The sequence below is a fragment of the Myotis nattereri genome, assembly GCF_964212035.1.
Source record: "Myotis nattereri genome assembly, chromosome: 8".
NCBI classification, from domain to species: domain Eukaryota; kingdom Metazoa; phylum Chordata; class Mammalia; order Chiroptera; family Vespertilionidae; genus Myotis; species Myotis nattereri.
Window position 1 is genome coordinate 75,249,329 of NC_138083.1, and position 15,263 is coordinate 75,264,591.

The 15,263-nt window shown below is 53.3% G+C and overlaps 1 protein-coding gene across 1 annotated transcript in view; it reads left to right on the forward strand.

The window, feature by feature from the left end:
• MOCOS (molybdenum cofactor sulfurase) overlaps positions 1-15,263 on the forward strand; it is a gene marked incomplete at its 5' end in the record, with an annotated part of 40,946 nt that overhangs the window by 7,214 nt on the left and 18,469 nt on the right. The window contains 6 exons of the mRNA XM_081098065.1: positions 309-375; positions 1,240-1,887; positions 5,079-5,155; positions 6,776-6,975; positions 11,848-11,964; positions 13,433-14,338. Of these exons, the coding sequence (XP_080954191.1) occupies positions 309-375; positions 1,240-1,887; positions 5,079-5,155; positions 6,776-6,975; positions 11,848-11,964; positions 13,433-14,338 (2,015 nt within the window). The remainder of the gene's footprint in view (positions 1-308; positions 376-1,239; positions 1,888-5,078; positions 5,156-6,775; positions 6,976-11,847; positions 11,965-13,432; positions 14,339-15,263) is intronic.

Sequence of the window (15,263 nt, forward strand, 5' to 3'; positions counted from 1 at the left end):
TTTTTCCCTCTTTATTGCCAAATAACTTTTCATTGTATGGATATGTTACATTTTATCTATCTGTTCACCAATTGATTGACATTTATGTTCCCAGAATTTAGCTTTACAAATAGAGCTGCTATGAACATTCTTGTGCATGAATCTTTGTGTGGACAAGTTTCCATTTCTATTGAGTATATAGGAGTGGAATCATATAATAGTTTTATGCTTAACTTTTTGAGAAACCATGGGAGAGGGTTTTGGATGAACAGAAAAGGAGAGACCATAAGTAGTGAGTGACTGATGGCTTTGCCTCTGTAACCCCCCAGGTAACCCTCACAGCCAGAGCATCAGCAGCAAGCTCACCCAGGACACCGTGGAGCAGGTGCGCTACAGGTGAGCGGCAGGGACGCCCTCGGAGCAGGCTCTCCTAGTGCGTGGACATGCTTCCTACACCTGCCCACATCCCAGGCTCTGAATTGGTTTCAGGAAGGTCACATTCAGTTAAATGGCCACACACACAATGATAAAGATCAGGGTCCAAGGTTGGGAAGGTGAGAGTGAGCAGGTGCCAATGGGGGCCGACCAGAAGCACAGGGAGGCAGCTGAGGTGTGCACCGCTGTGTGTGTGGCTCTGGGCTGCTGCCCTAGTTCCTGGGGACCAGAGTGATAAGGAGTGATACAGGTCCCAAGTCTTGTTTTTAGAGAGAATAAAAACAGTTTCTCTGGTTTTCCTTTTCATGTTTCATTAGGCATCTTGTTTCATTCATCCCCCTTTTTACTCATATTTGCACATGAAACAGCTCTCTATTTTTCCACATGTAGTAATTAGCGTTCAGTAAATAATTTCCAAGTGGTACCTAAAGTTACTTGAATTGATACAATTTCAATTTATTTCCAATATGAAAGTGATTCTGGGTTGCCAATATTAAAAAACAACGTGAAACAAGCTGGGGACTTAAAACTTAAGGTGGAGCCAGAGTAGACCAAGGGGGGAAGGTGTTTTCAACTCAGGCGAAGGCAGCTGTGGGTTCTCAGCTCCTCCGTGGGGGCGGGGACCTGGGAGGCAAGGTGATTTTGCCAGTTTGAATCCGTTGGTCATCTCTCCCCACACCTGCTCTGACTTCACGGTGATGGCAGAGCCTCTCTGGGCTTGCTTCTAGCTATGCAGGCAGAGAGGTGCCATGTGTAGGGGAATGCAGCTCATTGCAAACACTGAGCGCCGAGTGAGCCCAGCCGCCGCGCTGCTGTGTTTTCCAGGGTCCTGGCGCACTTCCACGCCTCCCCAGAGGACTACAGCGTGATTTTCACCGCCGGGAGCACGGCTGCCCTTAAACTGGTGGCGGAAGCCTTCCCGTGGGTGTCCCGGGGCCCCGGGAGCAGCGGGAGCCTGTTCTGTTACCTCACCGACAGCCACACCTCCGTGGTGGGCATGCGGATGGTCGCCACAGCCAGGAGTGTCACTTCCATCCCGGTCAGGCCGGAGGACATGTGGTCGGCGGAGAAACGGGGCGCTGCCGCCAGCGACCCCGACTGCCAGCTTCCGCATCTCTTCTGTTATCCGGCTCAGAGTAACTTTTCTGGCACCAGATACCCTCTGTCCTGGATAGGAGAGGTCACGGCGGGGCGCATGTGCCCGGTGAGCGCGCCCCCACCGGGGCGGTGGTTCGTGCTGCTGGACGCAGCCTCCTACGCCAGCACCTCCCCTCTGGACCTGTCGGTGCACCAGGCGGATTTCGTCTCCCTCTCCTTCTACAAGATCTTCGGCTTCCCCACCGGCCTGGGGGCGCTGCTGGTGCACAATCGGATGGCTCCCCTGCTGAGGAAAACCTACTTTGGAGGAGGCACGGCTGCTGCATACCTGGCGGGAGAAGACTTCTACATCCCCAGGCCGTCGGTGGCAGAAAGGTCACCTCGCGTGGGAGTGGCTGGGGCAGAGTCCAGGAGTCTGGGGTCTGGCTGTGCAGCCTGTAGGGTTGTGCAGGGGGGGTGGGGGGAGGAGCTGGGCCACTGGGGTCAGGGTTGGCCGTTCCTGGCAGGGACAGGGACGGAGGCTGGCGGCAGGCTCAGATGTGGGAGGCAGAGGCCACGGCTCAGTGAACTCTGCTCCCGTTTGCGGGGCCCCTTTAGTGGTGGGAGCACAAGGGCTGCGGGTGAGGGCTGCACGCAGAAGAGGTGAGAGGACCTCACCGCAGAAGGAGCGGCGCCCCAGGCCTTTGCACAGAGTGCTGGTGAGGGGTGTCCATGAAAGCAGCGATTTGGGCGGTTTTGGACAAGCGTGCACACAGGTTGACAGCATAGCTGGCTTTCAGCAGCTAGAATCAGCTCAGCTTGGCCCTGGTTAATAGGAGGAATCAATTAAACGAGAGGCCACCAGGCTTGTGGGCACCGTGGACAGCTGCCTCTGTGAGCCCCGCTGTGCGGTACAAAGGACAGTGGAGGGCAGGCAGCTACTTGGCATCCAGCGGCACAGGCCTCTGCTGGGGTTTTCCCAGGCGGCAGGGCAGACGACTGGCTAATGCTCAGGAATTTCCCAGATGTGAGAGGCCGAAACTGGTAGCTGGGAACTCAGGGTTCCGCTGGTTCCAACAGGAGGGGGTGCCGTGGGGTTGGGTCACCTGCTGGTGTCTGAGAAGGCCTGGGGCCTGGATGGGAAGGGGTCAGATCCCCCACAGACCCAGGTGCAGACTCCAGGGTCCTACAGAGAGGGGAGGTGGCTTTGGCAGTAGAGTTGTTGGTCATGTGTCTAGGCCCCAGAGATGGTTTCGCTGGGGAGTGAGTCCTGACTCCAACACACCCCAGCTGTGGGGGCAGGGGCATGTGGCTTGATCTCTGCACCTCCTGTTTTTCCCGTAAAGTGGGTCTCTAGCCTTGGCCGGTGTGGCTCAGTTGGTTCAGTGTCATCCCATACACCGAAAGGTTGCAGGTGCGATTCCTGGTCAGGGCACATACCTAGGTTGTGGGTTCGATCCCTGGTGGGGGCACATACGGGAAGGCACTAATTGATGTTTCTCCCTCACACTGATTTTTTCTCTCTCTCTCTTCCCCGCTCTCTCAAATCAACAAGCATGTCCTCGGGTGAGGATTAAAAATAAAAAAAAAGTGGCTCTCTAAAAGGATACAGTTCTTTAGCACTAATAGGTGAAGCACCAAGATGGAGTTGGCATCAATACATTGTGAGGCTCTTTGATGTCTCTTTTATTTAGAACATCCCATAGTTGGGGGACTCTAAAACAGAAACACTAATGTAAAACCTTTTGAATACAAGTGTGATAAGTTAATGTGTAACATAATTAAGTGAGAAAAGAAAGACAGGCACAACATATAAATTAAAGGCAGCATAGCACGACAACCCAAACTTTATTGAGCCAATAGGCATAGAGAAGTGGGCAGCTCGTTCCAGGCAGGTGTGGGTGGGCTGGGCTGGCCCAGACCACTGTCCTTCCATTTGGGTGGGTTGTCTTACGGCAGCTGCCACACCGAGACTCCCAGCAAGCTGAATTTTTTTCTTGTGAACTTAGGACTAGAACTCAAGAAATTTAATACACAACTTACATGTTTCTTGAACATGTTACCTAGACCATGTTGTTCATCTTTTCTATTTGATAACTTAATCTTTGATGAAAACAAGCAACCCCCTTAACTCCCAAAGAGCCTATTAATTATTGATTAATAAATGATTATTTATTATTGCTCAATTAATAACAAGTCATTATTGGCAAATAATGTTAAATTTATTAAAGATTAATTATGTACCAATTCATTAGTGGTTAATCAACTAGTACTTTATTATTGATCCACTAATTCTGTATGTCCATTAATTATCATTCATTTTATAAGGAAACTAATATTGCAGCAACAATGTTTTGAGCAAATCTTATCTGTACAGGGTTAAAATACAGAACACAATAGTCTCACTGAAAGCTTCAACTTGCACCAGGCTGCCGTTTGCCACCACCCGTCCTCCCGATGCTTGCGGACCTCCCAGTGTCTCCCAGCTGTCCCATCGCTTCTGCAGCAGCCAGAGGTGTCTTGTCAAAGTCTAGGCCCCATCCTGTCACTCCTCTCTGCTCAGGGTCCTTAAGCCCCTTCTAGCTCATCCAGGGTGGAAGTCCTCTGACTGAATCTCTTATTACCCCCTCCTTGCCCGCTCCCACCCGGCCCCCGGGCCTCCTTGCTGCTGGGGGGGTGGTGGTGCCAGGCTCCCTGTGCTCAGGGTGTGTGCTGCTCCTTCTCCCTGGGATGCTGTTCTCTCTGAGACTGTGGCCTCCCCCACTCCTTTACTTCCACGCCTCTTTGCCCCAATGGTCTCCCTCAGAGAGGGCCTCCCTAACCGCCTCTAGAGTGGCTGCCAGCCCTCTGCTTTATGCATCTTCACTGCACTTGTCACCACCGGCTTGTTGCTGAGTTGGCTTCTCTCTGCCTGCCTGTTCCTTGTTGTGCCTTGTTTCCGGGCCCTCAGGCGAATGGAAGCGCGTGAGGGCAGGGGTTTTACCTGCCACGTTCACTGCGGCATCCTGAGCACCTAGAACAGTGCCCAGCGCCCAGCACGAGAAGGATCTGGTGACTAATTATGAAATGCCAGCACAGGAACCCTGATAATCAGGAAGAGGTGGGTCTGCTGTGTGGAGAGCCTCATCGTTTTTGGAAAAGCCTGTGGCTCTGTAGACTTTGGAATCTCAGGCTCTTGCAAAGATGCCCCCGGGGCACCGTTGGCACCCTGACGTGGTGCCCTGCCAGTGGGGCCCTCTTGGGGTCAAGTTCAGCGTTTCAAGAGCCCACAGCCCTGGAGGTTCTGTCAAACCAAAGTCTTCCTGGGGCAGCCAGGCATCTCTCTGCTTGTTATGTCTCAGATGGCGACTGTTGAGGGCCTTTTGTCACTGCTGCCAGCCCGCCCTGAGGAAGCTGCGGGTGGGTCAGGGACAGAGGCAGCTGCCGGGTCGGGTGTGCAAAGCCCTCTGTCCCGAGGAGGAGCGTGATGCTTACGAGGCAGCAGGGAGAAGGTGTTCACAGATATGGCCGAGCCTGAGTCATTACATGCCACAACATGCATGTGGAGACGCGACCCCGCTTGACTCCTTCCCTCACCCTGGTTACAGGTTTGAGGATGGCACCATCCCGTTCCTTGACGTGATAGCGCTCAAACACGGATTTGATGCCCTAGAGCGCCTCACAGGTAGGGGGACGTTGTTATCCCGTGGAATTTGCTCCCGTAGCCACGTCCTCCGGGGAGCCCAGCCCGGGGTGACTCAGATGAAGGAGTGGGTGTGTGACCTGCATGCAGCCGCTGTACAGAGACCGCCTTTAGAGCCAGCGCTAAAGAACTTCTAAGTGACTCCTGAGGCGAAAGCAAGGGACTGAGGCGTTTTTTTGTCAGTTACAGAGCATTGTTACAGGTAAGAGACAGCCCGAGGCAGGAAGGGAATCGCCTCACAGGAGCAGGGGAGACATCCGGCTCTTGCACTGGGACCCGTTACAGGTCCGGGTTACAGGTCCCGAGACCTTCCTCCGCTCTGACCTTGCTGGGTGCCCCCTGGGCCCCACCCGGGATGCATGGCCGGCCTGCTTATCCACAGAGGCGCTTGTGCTCAGAGGCCAAGTGCCTTCTCCAGGGCCAGGGAGCTGGCAAGTGGGAGGCGTGGATTTAAACCCAGGACAACTAAGGCCTGACCCCGAGCCTCCAGCACCGTGCCTGCCGCTGGCCGTTGCACGTTTCCCTTCTGATGAGCGCTTAGGGGTGTGGGCAGATGGGGGCGCTCACTGTAGGCTGACACAGACAGATGCCCCTTCCCATCACCTGGGGCTTGGCACAAAGGTACAGGCCTGGAGGAACCTCCGTCTGGGGAGCCAGGCATCCGCCGTCCTGCTGTGCTCCTTCTAGAGCAGCGGTTCTCAACCTGTGGGTCGCGACCCCTTTGGGGGTCGAACGACCCTTTCACAGGGGTCGCCTAAGACCATCGGAAAACACATATATAATTACATATTGTTTTGGTGATTAATCACTATGCTTTACTTATGTTCAATTTGTAACAGTGAAATTGGGGGTCACCACATTAGGAAGGTTGAGAACCCCTGTTCTAGAGGCTGAGCTTCTAGAACTGGCAGCACCACTTGTACCACCATGCGGAGAGGGCTCTGGGGTGAACCAGGGGCGTGGCTTTATGGTTAGGCAGCCCTTTCTCCGTCTCTTATTTCACAATCATGGGACCCCGCAGGTCCTTAGCCTTAGCCCAGCACGGGAGGCGGACGGGCCTCATGGGAGGAGAGAGGTGCCCTGTAGGGAGGTGGGTGGGCATCATGGGAGGAGAGAGGTGCCCTGCTGGGAGGTGGGTGGGCATCATCCAGGACAGAGAGGAGGTAATCAGGACCGACACTGAAAATGAGCACTTTCCCCAGGAAAGATATCAACATGGCACCCAAACGCAAGTGGCAGGGTCTGACAGGGCCAGGGCACCTTGAAAGTAGATCGACAATGTCAGTTTTCCAATAAAAGATTTATATATATATGTGTGTGTGTGTGTGTGTGTGTGTGTGTGTGTGTGTGTATATATATATATATATATATATATATATATATTTATTTATCAGGTGTTCCCATGGGAAAATTCAATGGTAAACCTGTTTAGTACCAAAGACCTAAACATTTATCGTATGGGCAGTACCAAATGTTTACAAGTATTTAAAATCATTAATATCAGGTCCAAGTTTGCCAGTTATAATAATCTCTCTTTTAAGAAACAAGAATGAATGTTATATAAGCTACTAATCCTCTCTGGCGTTTTCTCCTGTGTTCGAGGTGGCATGGAGCATGTGCAGCAGCACACCTTCACCCTGGCTCGGTACACCTACGCCGCCCTGTGCTCCCTCCGGTACCCCAACGGGGCCCCGGTGGTGCGCATCTACAGCGACTCCGAGTTCCGCAGCCCCGAGGTGCAGGGCCCAGTCATCAATTTTAACGTGCTCGACGCCAGCGGGAACGTCGTTGGTTACTCCCAGGTGGGTTTTCTTTCCGTCGCACCCACCTGTTCACAGCAGGATCGCTCTTGTCTGGGACTCGGCAGCCCCCCCAATCCCGAAACGTGCAGTCAAGGCCTCGGACCTTGGCAGGAGCTGTGACGAAGCCCAGGCTCGGCTGCGGAGGCCAGGCCCCTGCCTAGGAAGCGCTGTGCAAGCACGTCTGCTTAGTCCTTCAGCCCTCCTTATCCAGCCAGTAGTCAACTGCAAGTGGGAAGAGAGAGGCGCGTCTCTGACAGCAGTGCAAAGGGACAGAGCTGCTAGCAAAGAGGACGCCCTAAAGTCGTGTGGACAGGAAAGCAGTGGAGACCAAGCACCATGTCCGAGGTCATTGATGTACAGACAGCTTGGTAGCCCCAGTGGCACTCGAGAGCGTATCACAGTGTCATGCAAAGTCATAGGCGTGCTCTCACCATTTGCTTGTATGTTGCTTGCAACTCAGAACTCTCTCTCTCTCTCTCTCTCTCTCTCTCTCTCTCTCTCTCTCTCTCTTTTATGACAAGTGGAAACAACGTCCTTAGTACCACAGAAGCCCTTGCTTGTGCCACGGCTCACGCATAGCATGAGTTCAAAGGCTTTGGTAGGTTGGTTGTAAAGGCGCTTCGGCAGGTATATCCTTTGTATCTATTTTCTCATGAAAACAGTGCTGGTAGTGCTCTGTAAGTCAGGAACTGCTTGCATTCTTGCCATAGTTGAGTAAGCTGGTCACTGGCCAGTCTTTTAAAAAGTCCAAAGTCACACCAAGCTCTCAGACATGGCGGTTGGTGGTCGCCGGATGGGGTGTTACAGACTGGGCGTGGGGAGCCCTGGTCCTTCCCAGAGCCCGGGTTCCTGCAGCTGCTCCGCGAGGAGCAGATGTGACCATCAGATACCTTTGGAAGACGGTTGCCTTCTTCCCTGGAAAGCTGCTATCCCCACACACCTTTGTCAAACCCAGAATTTCTCAAACAAAATCCATTTCTCAAGGAATAATTTTTTCCTTTTCTGAATAGCCACAAACTTTCTGAGGAATAAACTTGAGAAATATTCTTCTGGGTTTTCACTGGTGTTGGGGACACAGCCATCTCTTGGGTAGGTTGACTGCAGACCCCCTAGAGCCCCTTAGCCATACACCTGAAGAAGCAGCCCCAAAACTACTCAGAAGCATGTAATTTGAATTGTGTGTGTGTGTGTGTGTGAGTGAAAAATGCATGGAGACAAAAGGTTTGCCTTCTTTGATATGCTATTCTAGGTCATTGGTAAAATAAGTTTTATTCTTTAAAAAAATGTATTTGTATTGATTTCAGAGAGGAAGGGGGAGGGAGAGAAAGATAGAAACATCAATGATGAGAGAGAATAATTGATCAGCTGCCTCCTGCATGCCTCACCCTGGGGATCAAGCCTGCAACCCAGGCATGTGCTCTGAATGGGAATCAAACTGTGACCTCCTGATTCATAGGTCGACACTCAACCACTGAGCCACGCCGGTCGGGAAAATAAGTTTTCTTCTTAAACCTAAACTCAGCTATGTTTGCTGAGGGGTCGAGGAAGATGGTGTGAAGTGTGCTGTGACAGGTAGTGCGGGGAAGAATTCCCATTTGCTCAGAGATGCTTCAAAGAAGAGGGACCGGCAGGGAGAGGGAGCTGCCTGTCCAGGCTCCTCACTGACTTCACCAGGAATGTCATTCCCACAGCCGAGTGTCTCCCTCTGTGCGTTTGTGGAGGAAGCTGGTCCCACGTGTAGATTCCGGGGCTGAGGCCTGGCCAGCTGTGCTGGTGCAGGAAGCCCTGCTGTGTTCCTCCCGGGCTGAGGGAGCTTCGCAGTGTGGGGACCAGATGGTGTCCTGGTTGGGTTTGGCTGTCCCTTTCCAGGGTGTGTAAAAAAAATGTAGCCTTCTCTGAGAAGCCTTTGGGTTCGTGTTTTAGACATCCAAGCCTCCTATTTTCATTCTGGATTCAGATTCTCACTGCCTCTTGCTGGCTCTGGGCGCTTGAGCAATTAATTCAAACTCTCCATGTCTATATGAAGTGGGGGTAACAATGCACCTTGCTGATAGTGTTGTCATGAGGATTAAATGAGAGACACAGCCCCTTAGTACAAGGCCTGGGATGAAGCAAATGCTCAATAAACATTGAGCACAATACTTCTGGGCGGGGAGTCTCGGGTGCTACCTGGTGGTCAGGCCTGTTCTGCCAGGGTCCAACCCCAGCAGGTCCAGGGGTCCCCAAAGGTGTGGATGGAGTCGGCGAAGAAGGAGTGACATGGAGACAGCATTCAGTTGATCAGCAGCCTAGCCAGGATCTCTAGCCAGGATCTCCAGCCAAGTTCTGGTCTGGATCTCCAGAGAGGTTCTGCTGTTTATTGTCTTGTTACATCCGTATTTATACCAGTTGATTTTAATCCTGTCAATTTCTATTGCAAAGGTTAGGGCATTTCTTATCTCCATTCCAGGGAGTAAAAGATTATGTAGCTTAAGCGTGATTGTTTGTAGTTAAAGTGATTAACTACCCGCCTGGCACTTAGTTAAGGAGTTTTATCCCCTCCCTGACTTCAGGGAAAAATCCCTACCTGGGGAAACAACCTTTCTCAGAGAGGTGACCTTGGTTAAAACACATAGTGCCAAGAAGGTGAGCAAACATATTAAGAACAGTATGCCATATATGCCAGGTCCCTTGAAACAGCAAGGATGGACCGGCTCCCGGCACTGTTCCTCACCCTCCCTGGATGCAGGACTCATCCAGCCACAGCAACCTGCACCTCGCTGGGCACAGAACAGGCCTGTGTGGGACTCAGCAGGGTTGAGAGGGAGAGAAAACTCAGCCATGATGAGAAATTTGGATGAAGGGAAGTATGGCCCAAACAACATCTTTTACAACATCGTCTTCTAGGTGGGGTTCCTGTCTCTTCCCCTTGAATCTTGGTGGGTTTACGACTTGCCCTAACCAATAGAATGTCCCAGGTGATATTGCATGCCTTTGGAGGCTAGGTCAGAAAAAATGATGCCCGTTGGCCTTGTTCCCTGGGCCACTCACTTTTGGAGCCCTGAGCGACCATGTAAGCAGTTCTTCCCTGAGGCGTCCTGCTGTGAGGAAGCCCAGCCCGGGAGAGGCCACGGGTGGGCACAGTATGGTGGCAGTGCTGTTTTGAGCCCGCCTCGCTGGGGAGGCCAGATGCACACATGAGTCAGCCAGTCTCCAGGTGAGTCCACCCTCCAATGCCACCTCACTCCCTGCTTTTGAGTCCCCCCAACCGAGACTTGAGAAATTAAGAATCAGAGTCAGGTCACCCTCTCTGTGCCCTTTCTCAATTCCTGACCCACCGTAGTCGGGAGCACAATAAAATGGTTGTTTTATTCCACCAAGCTTGGGTGGCTTGCTTCGCAGCAATGATAACTAGGAGTGGGTGGGGAGAGGGGTGCCACGGTGACATCTGATTGAGTGTGGCGGGAGTTGGGGTGGGGGAGTGAGGCGCTTCTCTGGGGGCACCATTGCCACTAATCCCTTACTAGAGTGCTGTTCTAAGAATGTCCACCAGAGGGCGCTATTGCAACAAATCCCTTCCACCCTGGGAATGGGTTTGGCCAGACCCAGAGGTGCTGCCAGGTCTCATCTCAGATTCCCGGGATGTCATGATCGGATTTCCACATCACTGAGCTGTTCCTCAGGGATAAAGGAGTGGAGTTGTTTTCGGAGGACTCCTGGTTCAGCCCAGAGAATAGCTTCTTCTCATTCTGATAGTCCAGGGGAGACAGCTTTGGTCTTGACAAGAGCGTTACCATTGCCAGCACTGCCCTGCCAGGGCCCAGGCTGGCCCAGGCAACCTGTGGTCTGCAGAGGGCGCCCTATCCTCGCGGCTGCTCTGGCGACCCAACATGTGACTTCCCAGGGAGGAAAGTTCAAGGGCTTACCCCACTGGTCAAGATGTATTTGTCTCCCTGAACGCAGTTAGGTGACTCCCCTGAGTTTAACCTGAGTCACCGGGGCTGAGGCCCCTCACTGGGCCTCCAGGCCCTTGGAGGAATGGAGCCTGTGGTGCACAGCAGAAGAGCTGGGACAAATGCCCCCGTGCTAACCCTGCCTGTGTGTCTTGAGTGAATGTAAATCACCTCCCTGCGCGGCCAGGGGGACAGAAAAGCACCTTGGAACTTCTGGATTGAACAGCAGTTCTGGGATTCAGCCCAAAGTTAGGACATTATGAAAAGCAAATTGATAACACACAAGCTCAACACAGTGATGTCTTCAGTCCAGGCTGTGAGCTGCTCTGAGTGGTAGCTCAGCTGGGCCTGCTCTGGAATCAACCCTGTGGCAGAGGGTGCCGAGGGGCTGCCCATGTCGTGCTCAGGTTCTGTACTTATTCATCTCTCTTGAAATGCGTGGGCCCTAACTTGGGAATTTTGGCCTAAACTCGATACTTTCTCTCTGTATTTTTTTAAGTTTTTTTTTTTTTTTTTTTTTGATAGGGGGAGAGAGAGAGAGAGAGAGAGAGAGAGAGAGAGAGAGAGAGAGAGGTTTGTTGTTCCTTACTTATGCATTCATTGGTTGATTCTTGTATGTGTCCTGACCGGGGACTGAACCCCCAACCTTGGTGTATCAGGATGACGCTCTAACCAATCAAGCTACCTGGCCAGGGCGATACTTTCTCTTTTCTCAGGCAAACATCTCTATCCCACTGGATAAACCTTAATGATCAGTAAAATCTTATACAATGTGTTTAGTAAACTTGTGAAGATCATGGCACTTTAGAGCAAACTTGCAGGCTCCTGTTTTCATTTTATTGTTAGGAAAGAGAGGTCCAGATAGGGACCCAAAACTCTCCCAGGCCACCGAGTAACGCCGGTCATTCCTCACTGGCTCCGTGTCACGTTCAACCCGCAGGTGGAGAAGATGGCCAGTCTTTTCAACATCCAGGTGCGCACGGGCTGCTTCTGCAACACGGGGGCCTGCCAGCGGCACCTGGGGATCAGCGACGAGATGGTCAAGAAGCACCTTCAGGTGGGTGTCAGGCCCTGCGGCCCAGAGGCCCAGACGCTTGCCGGCAACACCCCAGGGTGGTGCCCCCGAGAATCCCGGAGGCTGGCCTCGTGTCAGGTGGGCGCTGGCTCACTTTCTAAGCCCACCCTGTGGATGTGCAAAGGAAGCAGATCAACAAACATGGAAAATGCTTCGGGATGGTATCTCCATGAGTCATTTGTTACTTTGAAGGCAACATGTAAAGGCTGAAGAGGGGTTTTGACAGGGGGCCCTTAATTAGCCCAGCCCGATCAGGGTGAACATCTCCAAGCTGGAGTCCCCTTGTTCTGGGCTGGGTGAGGGGGGGACCCTCCCAGGGGCGTTCCACGTCCATCAGAACCCCTCCCTCCTCCCTCCCCCTGCACTGAGGATTTCACTTCAAGGGAAAGCTGTTTGGAACCCTTTCATAACAGTTTGAGTGGCAGAGAGCCCTTATTTATTTAGGAATAGTTTCAACTTGAGTTTTGTTTGGTTGCCAGTAAATATCGCATATATTAGATCCCGACCAACCACGACCGGGTTTTATTTGAGAAGAGGGAGAGGGAAGCTCCGAACACAAACAGGGAAGTCCAGGTGGGATGCTTGATCCTGTGGAATGAGTGCGGGGCCCCACCTCCCTGGAGGACTGACCCGGATTAGGTGCTGGGAGGGGGCGTCCTGGGCAGTGACCAGCACCGGGGCGTGGAGCTCTGAGAGGCATGGGGACCTCTCGCCTTCCTTCCCCCGCCGCCCAGCAGGGACCCTCGAGCTTCCTTCGGCTTTGGCTCTCGTAGTGGCCTCAGGAGGGTGGTTCATAGGGCAGCAGCTCAAAGGGCAGCTGCCAGGGATGCAGGCCTCCCTGGTTCGGAGAGGCTGAGGGTGTGGCCAGCGGGTGTCCTCCCACCTCAGCCCTGGGTGGACCCTGAAGGTGGGCCCCGGGCGCTGCGGGAGCTTTGGTCATCTTTCCATACCCCTCTCTGCCAGTCGGCTTTGTGCGCAGCTCGCAGCTTGGGTAGATGCTTTCCGCGAAGTGTTTCCTTTAAGTCAGCGGTTCTCAACCTGTGGGTCGCGACCCCTTTGGCGGTCGAATGACCCTTTCACAGGGGTCGCCTAAGACCATCCTGCATATCGGATATTTACATGATGATTCATAACAGTAGCAACATTACAGTTATGAAGTAGCAACGAAAATAATTTTATGGTGGAGTCACAACATGAGGAACTGTATTTAAAGGGCCGGAAGGTTGAGAACCACTGATTTAAGCTTTTAATGGCCCCTGGAGATCAGTGTTGACCCCAATTTGCACTTGAGCAAAGGGCGATCTAGACAGTGAGCCCTGCTTGTGGGACGACATCGCAGGCACGCAGCCCAGGTTAGAGGTGCAATTCCATTTTCTGGGTCCATTTTATTTTACAAGATGAACGAAATCGATCTGTGAGGAGCAGCTGACTTCGTTTCCTTCTCTTCCAGGCTGGTCATGTCTGTGGAGATGACGTGGACCTCGTTGATGGGCAGCCGACAGGGTCTGTGAGGATTTCATTTGGATACATGTCTACTCTTGAGGATGCCCAAGCCTTTCTCAAGTTCATCATAGCCACCCGACTGCGCCCGCAACGTAGCCAACCTGTTCCTCAGGCCGCCTCTGGGGAGGCTGGCACTGCACCAGCAGAGAGCGAGGCTCAGAGCACCGTGCCCGCCACCATGCCCGCCACTGTGCACACCACTGTGCCCACCACCGTGCCCACCACTGTGCCTGCCACCGTGCCTGCCACCGTGCTCGCCACCGTGCACACCACTGTGCACACCACTGTGCCCACCACTGTGCCCACCACCGTGCCCACCACTGTGCCTGCCACCATGCCTGCCACCGTGCTCGCCACTGTGCACACCACTGTGCCCACCACTCTGCCCACCACCGTGCCCACCACTGTGCCTGCCACCGTGCCTGCCACCGTGCTCGCCACTGTGCACACCACTGTGCCCACCACTCTGCCCACCACCGTGCCCACCACTGTGCCTGCCACCGTGCAAACCACTGTGCCCACCACTGTGCACACCACTGTGCCCACCACTGTGCCCACTACTGTGCCCACCACTGTGCACACCACTGTGCACACCACTGTGCCCGCCACCGTGCCCGCCACTGGGCACAGACCTAGTCCCTCTCCTCAGGAAGACACCCCCACAGCCTCCAGGGCCGGGAATGACTGGCCCCCTGCTGTGGGTGCTGTGTGTTTGCGCCCGCCTCTACCGGAGGCCACCAGGACCCTGCAGGCCCCTCCAGAGAAAGCGGCAGCAGCCCCGGGTGGGGGCCTTGGGCCACATGTCATCACCAACCTTTTCCTCTACCCCATCAAATCCTGTGCTGCGTTTGAGGTAAGGGTTTAATGGCAGAATGGGGAGTGCTTGTTTTTTTGTTTATAATGTGGGTCTTCTTGGGCAAAGTGAAGAAAAAAGTACAGAATGTGAAAAAAAATGCAGAAAATCCCACTCAAGGTCAGAGTGTTGTGCCGTCTGAAGAGCCAGTCTGTCGGACTCTCTTGGTTTGGGCTGACCTTTGAACAGGGCTCTGCCTGCGGGGACCCTTGAGGGGACCCTGAGTGGTGAATGCCTGCTTACTGTTTTTATTTCTTTTTATTTTTATAATATATTTTTTTATTGGTTTCAGGGCGGAAAGGAGAGGGAGAGAGAGAGAAATCAATGATGAGAGAGAATCATCGATCGGCTGCTTCCTGCACGCCCCCTACTGGGGATCGAGCCCACAACCCAGGCATGTGCCCTTGACCAGAATCGAACTGGGACCCTTCAGTCGGCAGGCGGGTGCTCTATCCACTGAGCCAAACCGGCCAGGGCCCACCTGCTTACTGTTGATAATTATGGATACAACTTTCAGCGAATGCATGGGCTGCCTCCCTAATGTAGCATTTCATGTGCCTTGTTTCATTTGATTCTTAAAACAATAATATGAGGCGCATGGTAATATCATCCCCATTTTGTAGAGATGGAGCCCGAAGGCCACTGAGGTGAAGTGCTTTACCCAGGTCTGACAGGGCAGAGCAGGGATTTGAACCCAGGTCTGTGACTCCTTATGCAACGTGTTCCCCTCAGCTCCCCCGTGGACGTGAACTATGCTCTGTCTTAAAAGCAGCTGGCCTGGGGTCACCCGAGCTGGGAGACGGGAGTGCCTGCCTCACACCACCGCCCCCCCCCCCCCCGCCCGCCCTTCCCCCGGCTGTGGCCAAAGTGCGGCTGCCTTTGTCCAAGTCCCAGGTCCAGGTCCCAGAATCCCAAGTCTCTGGGG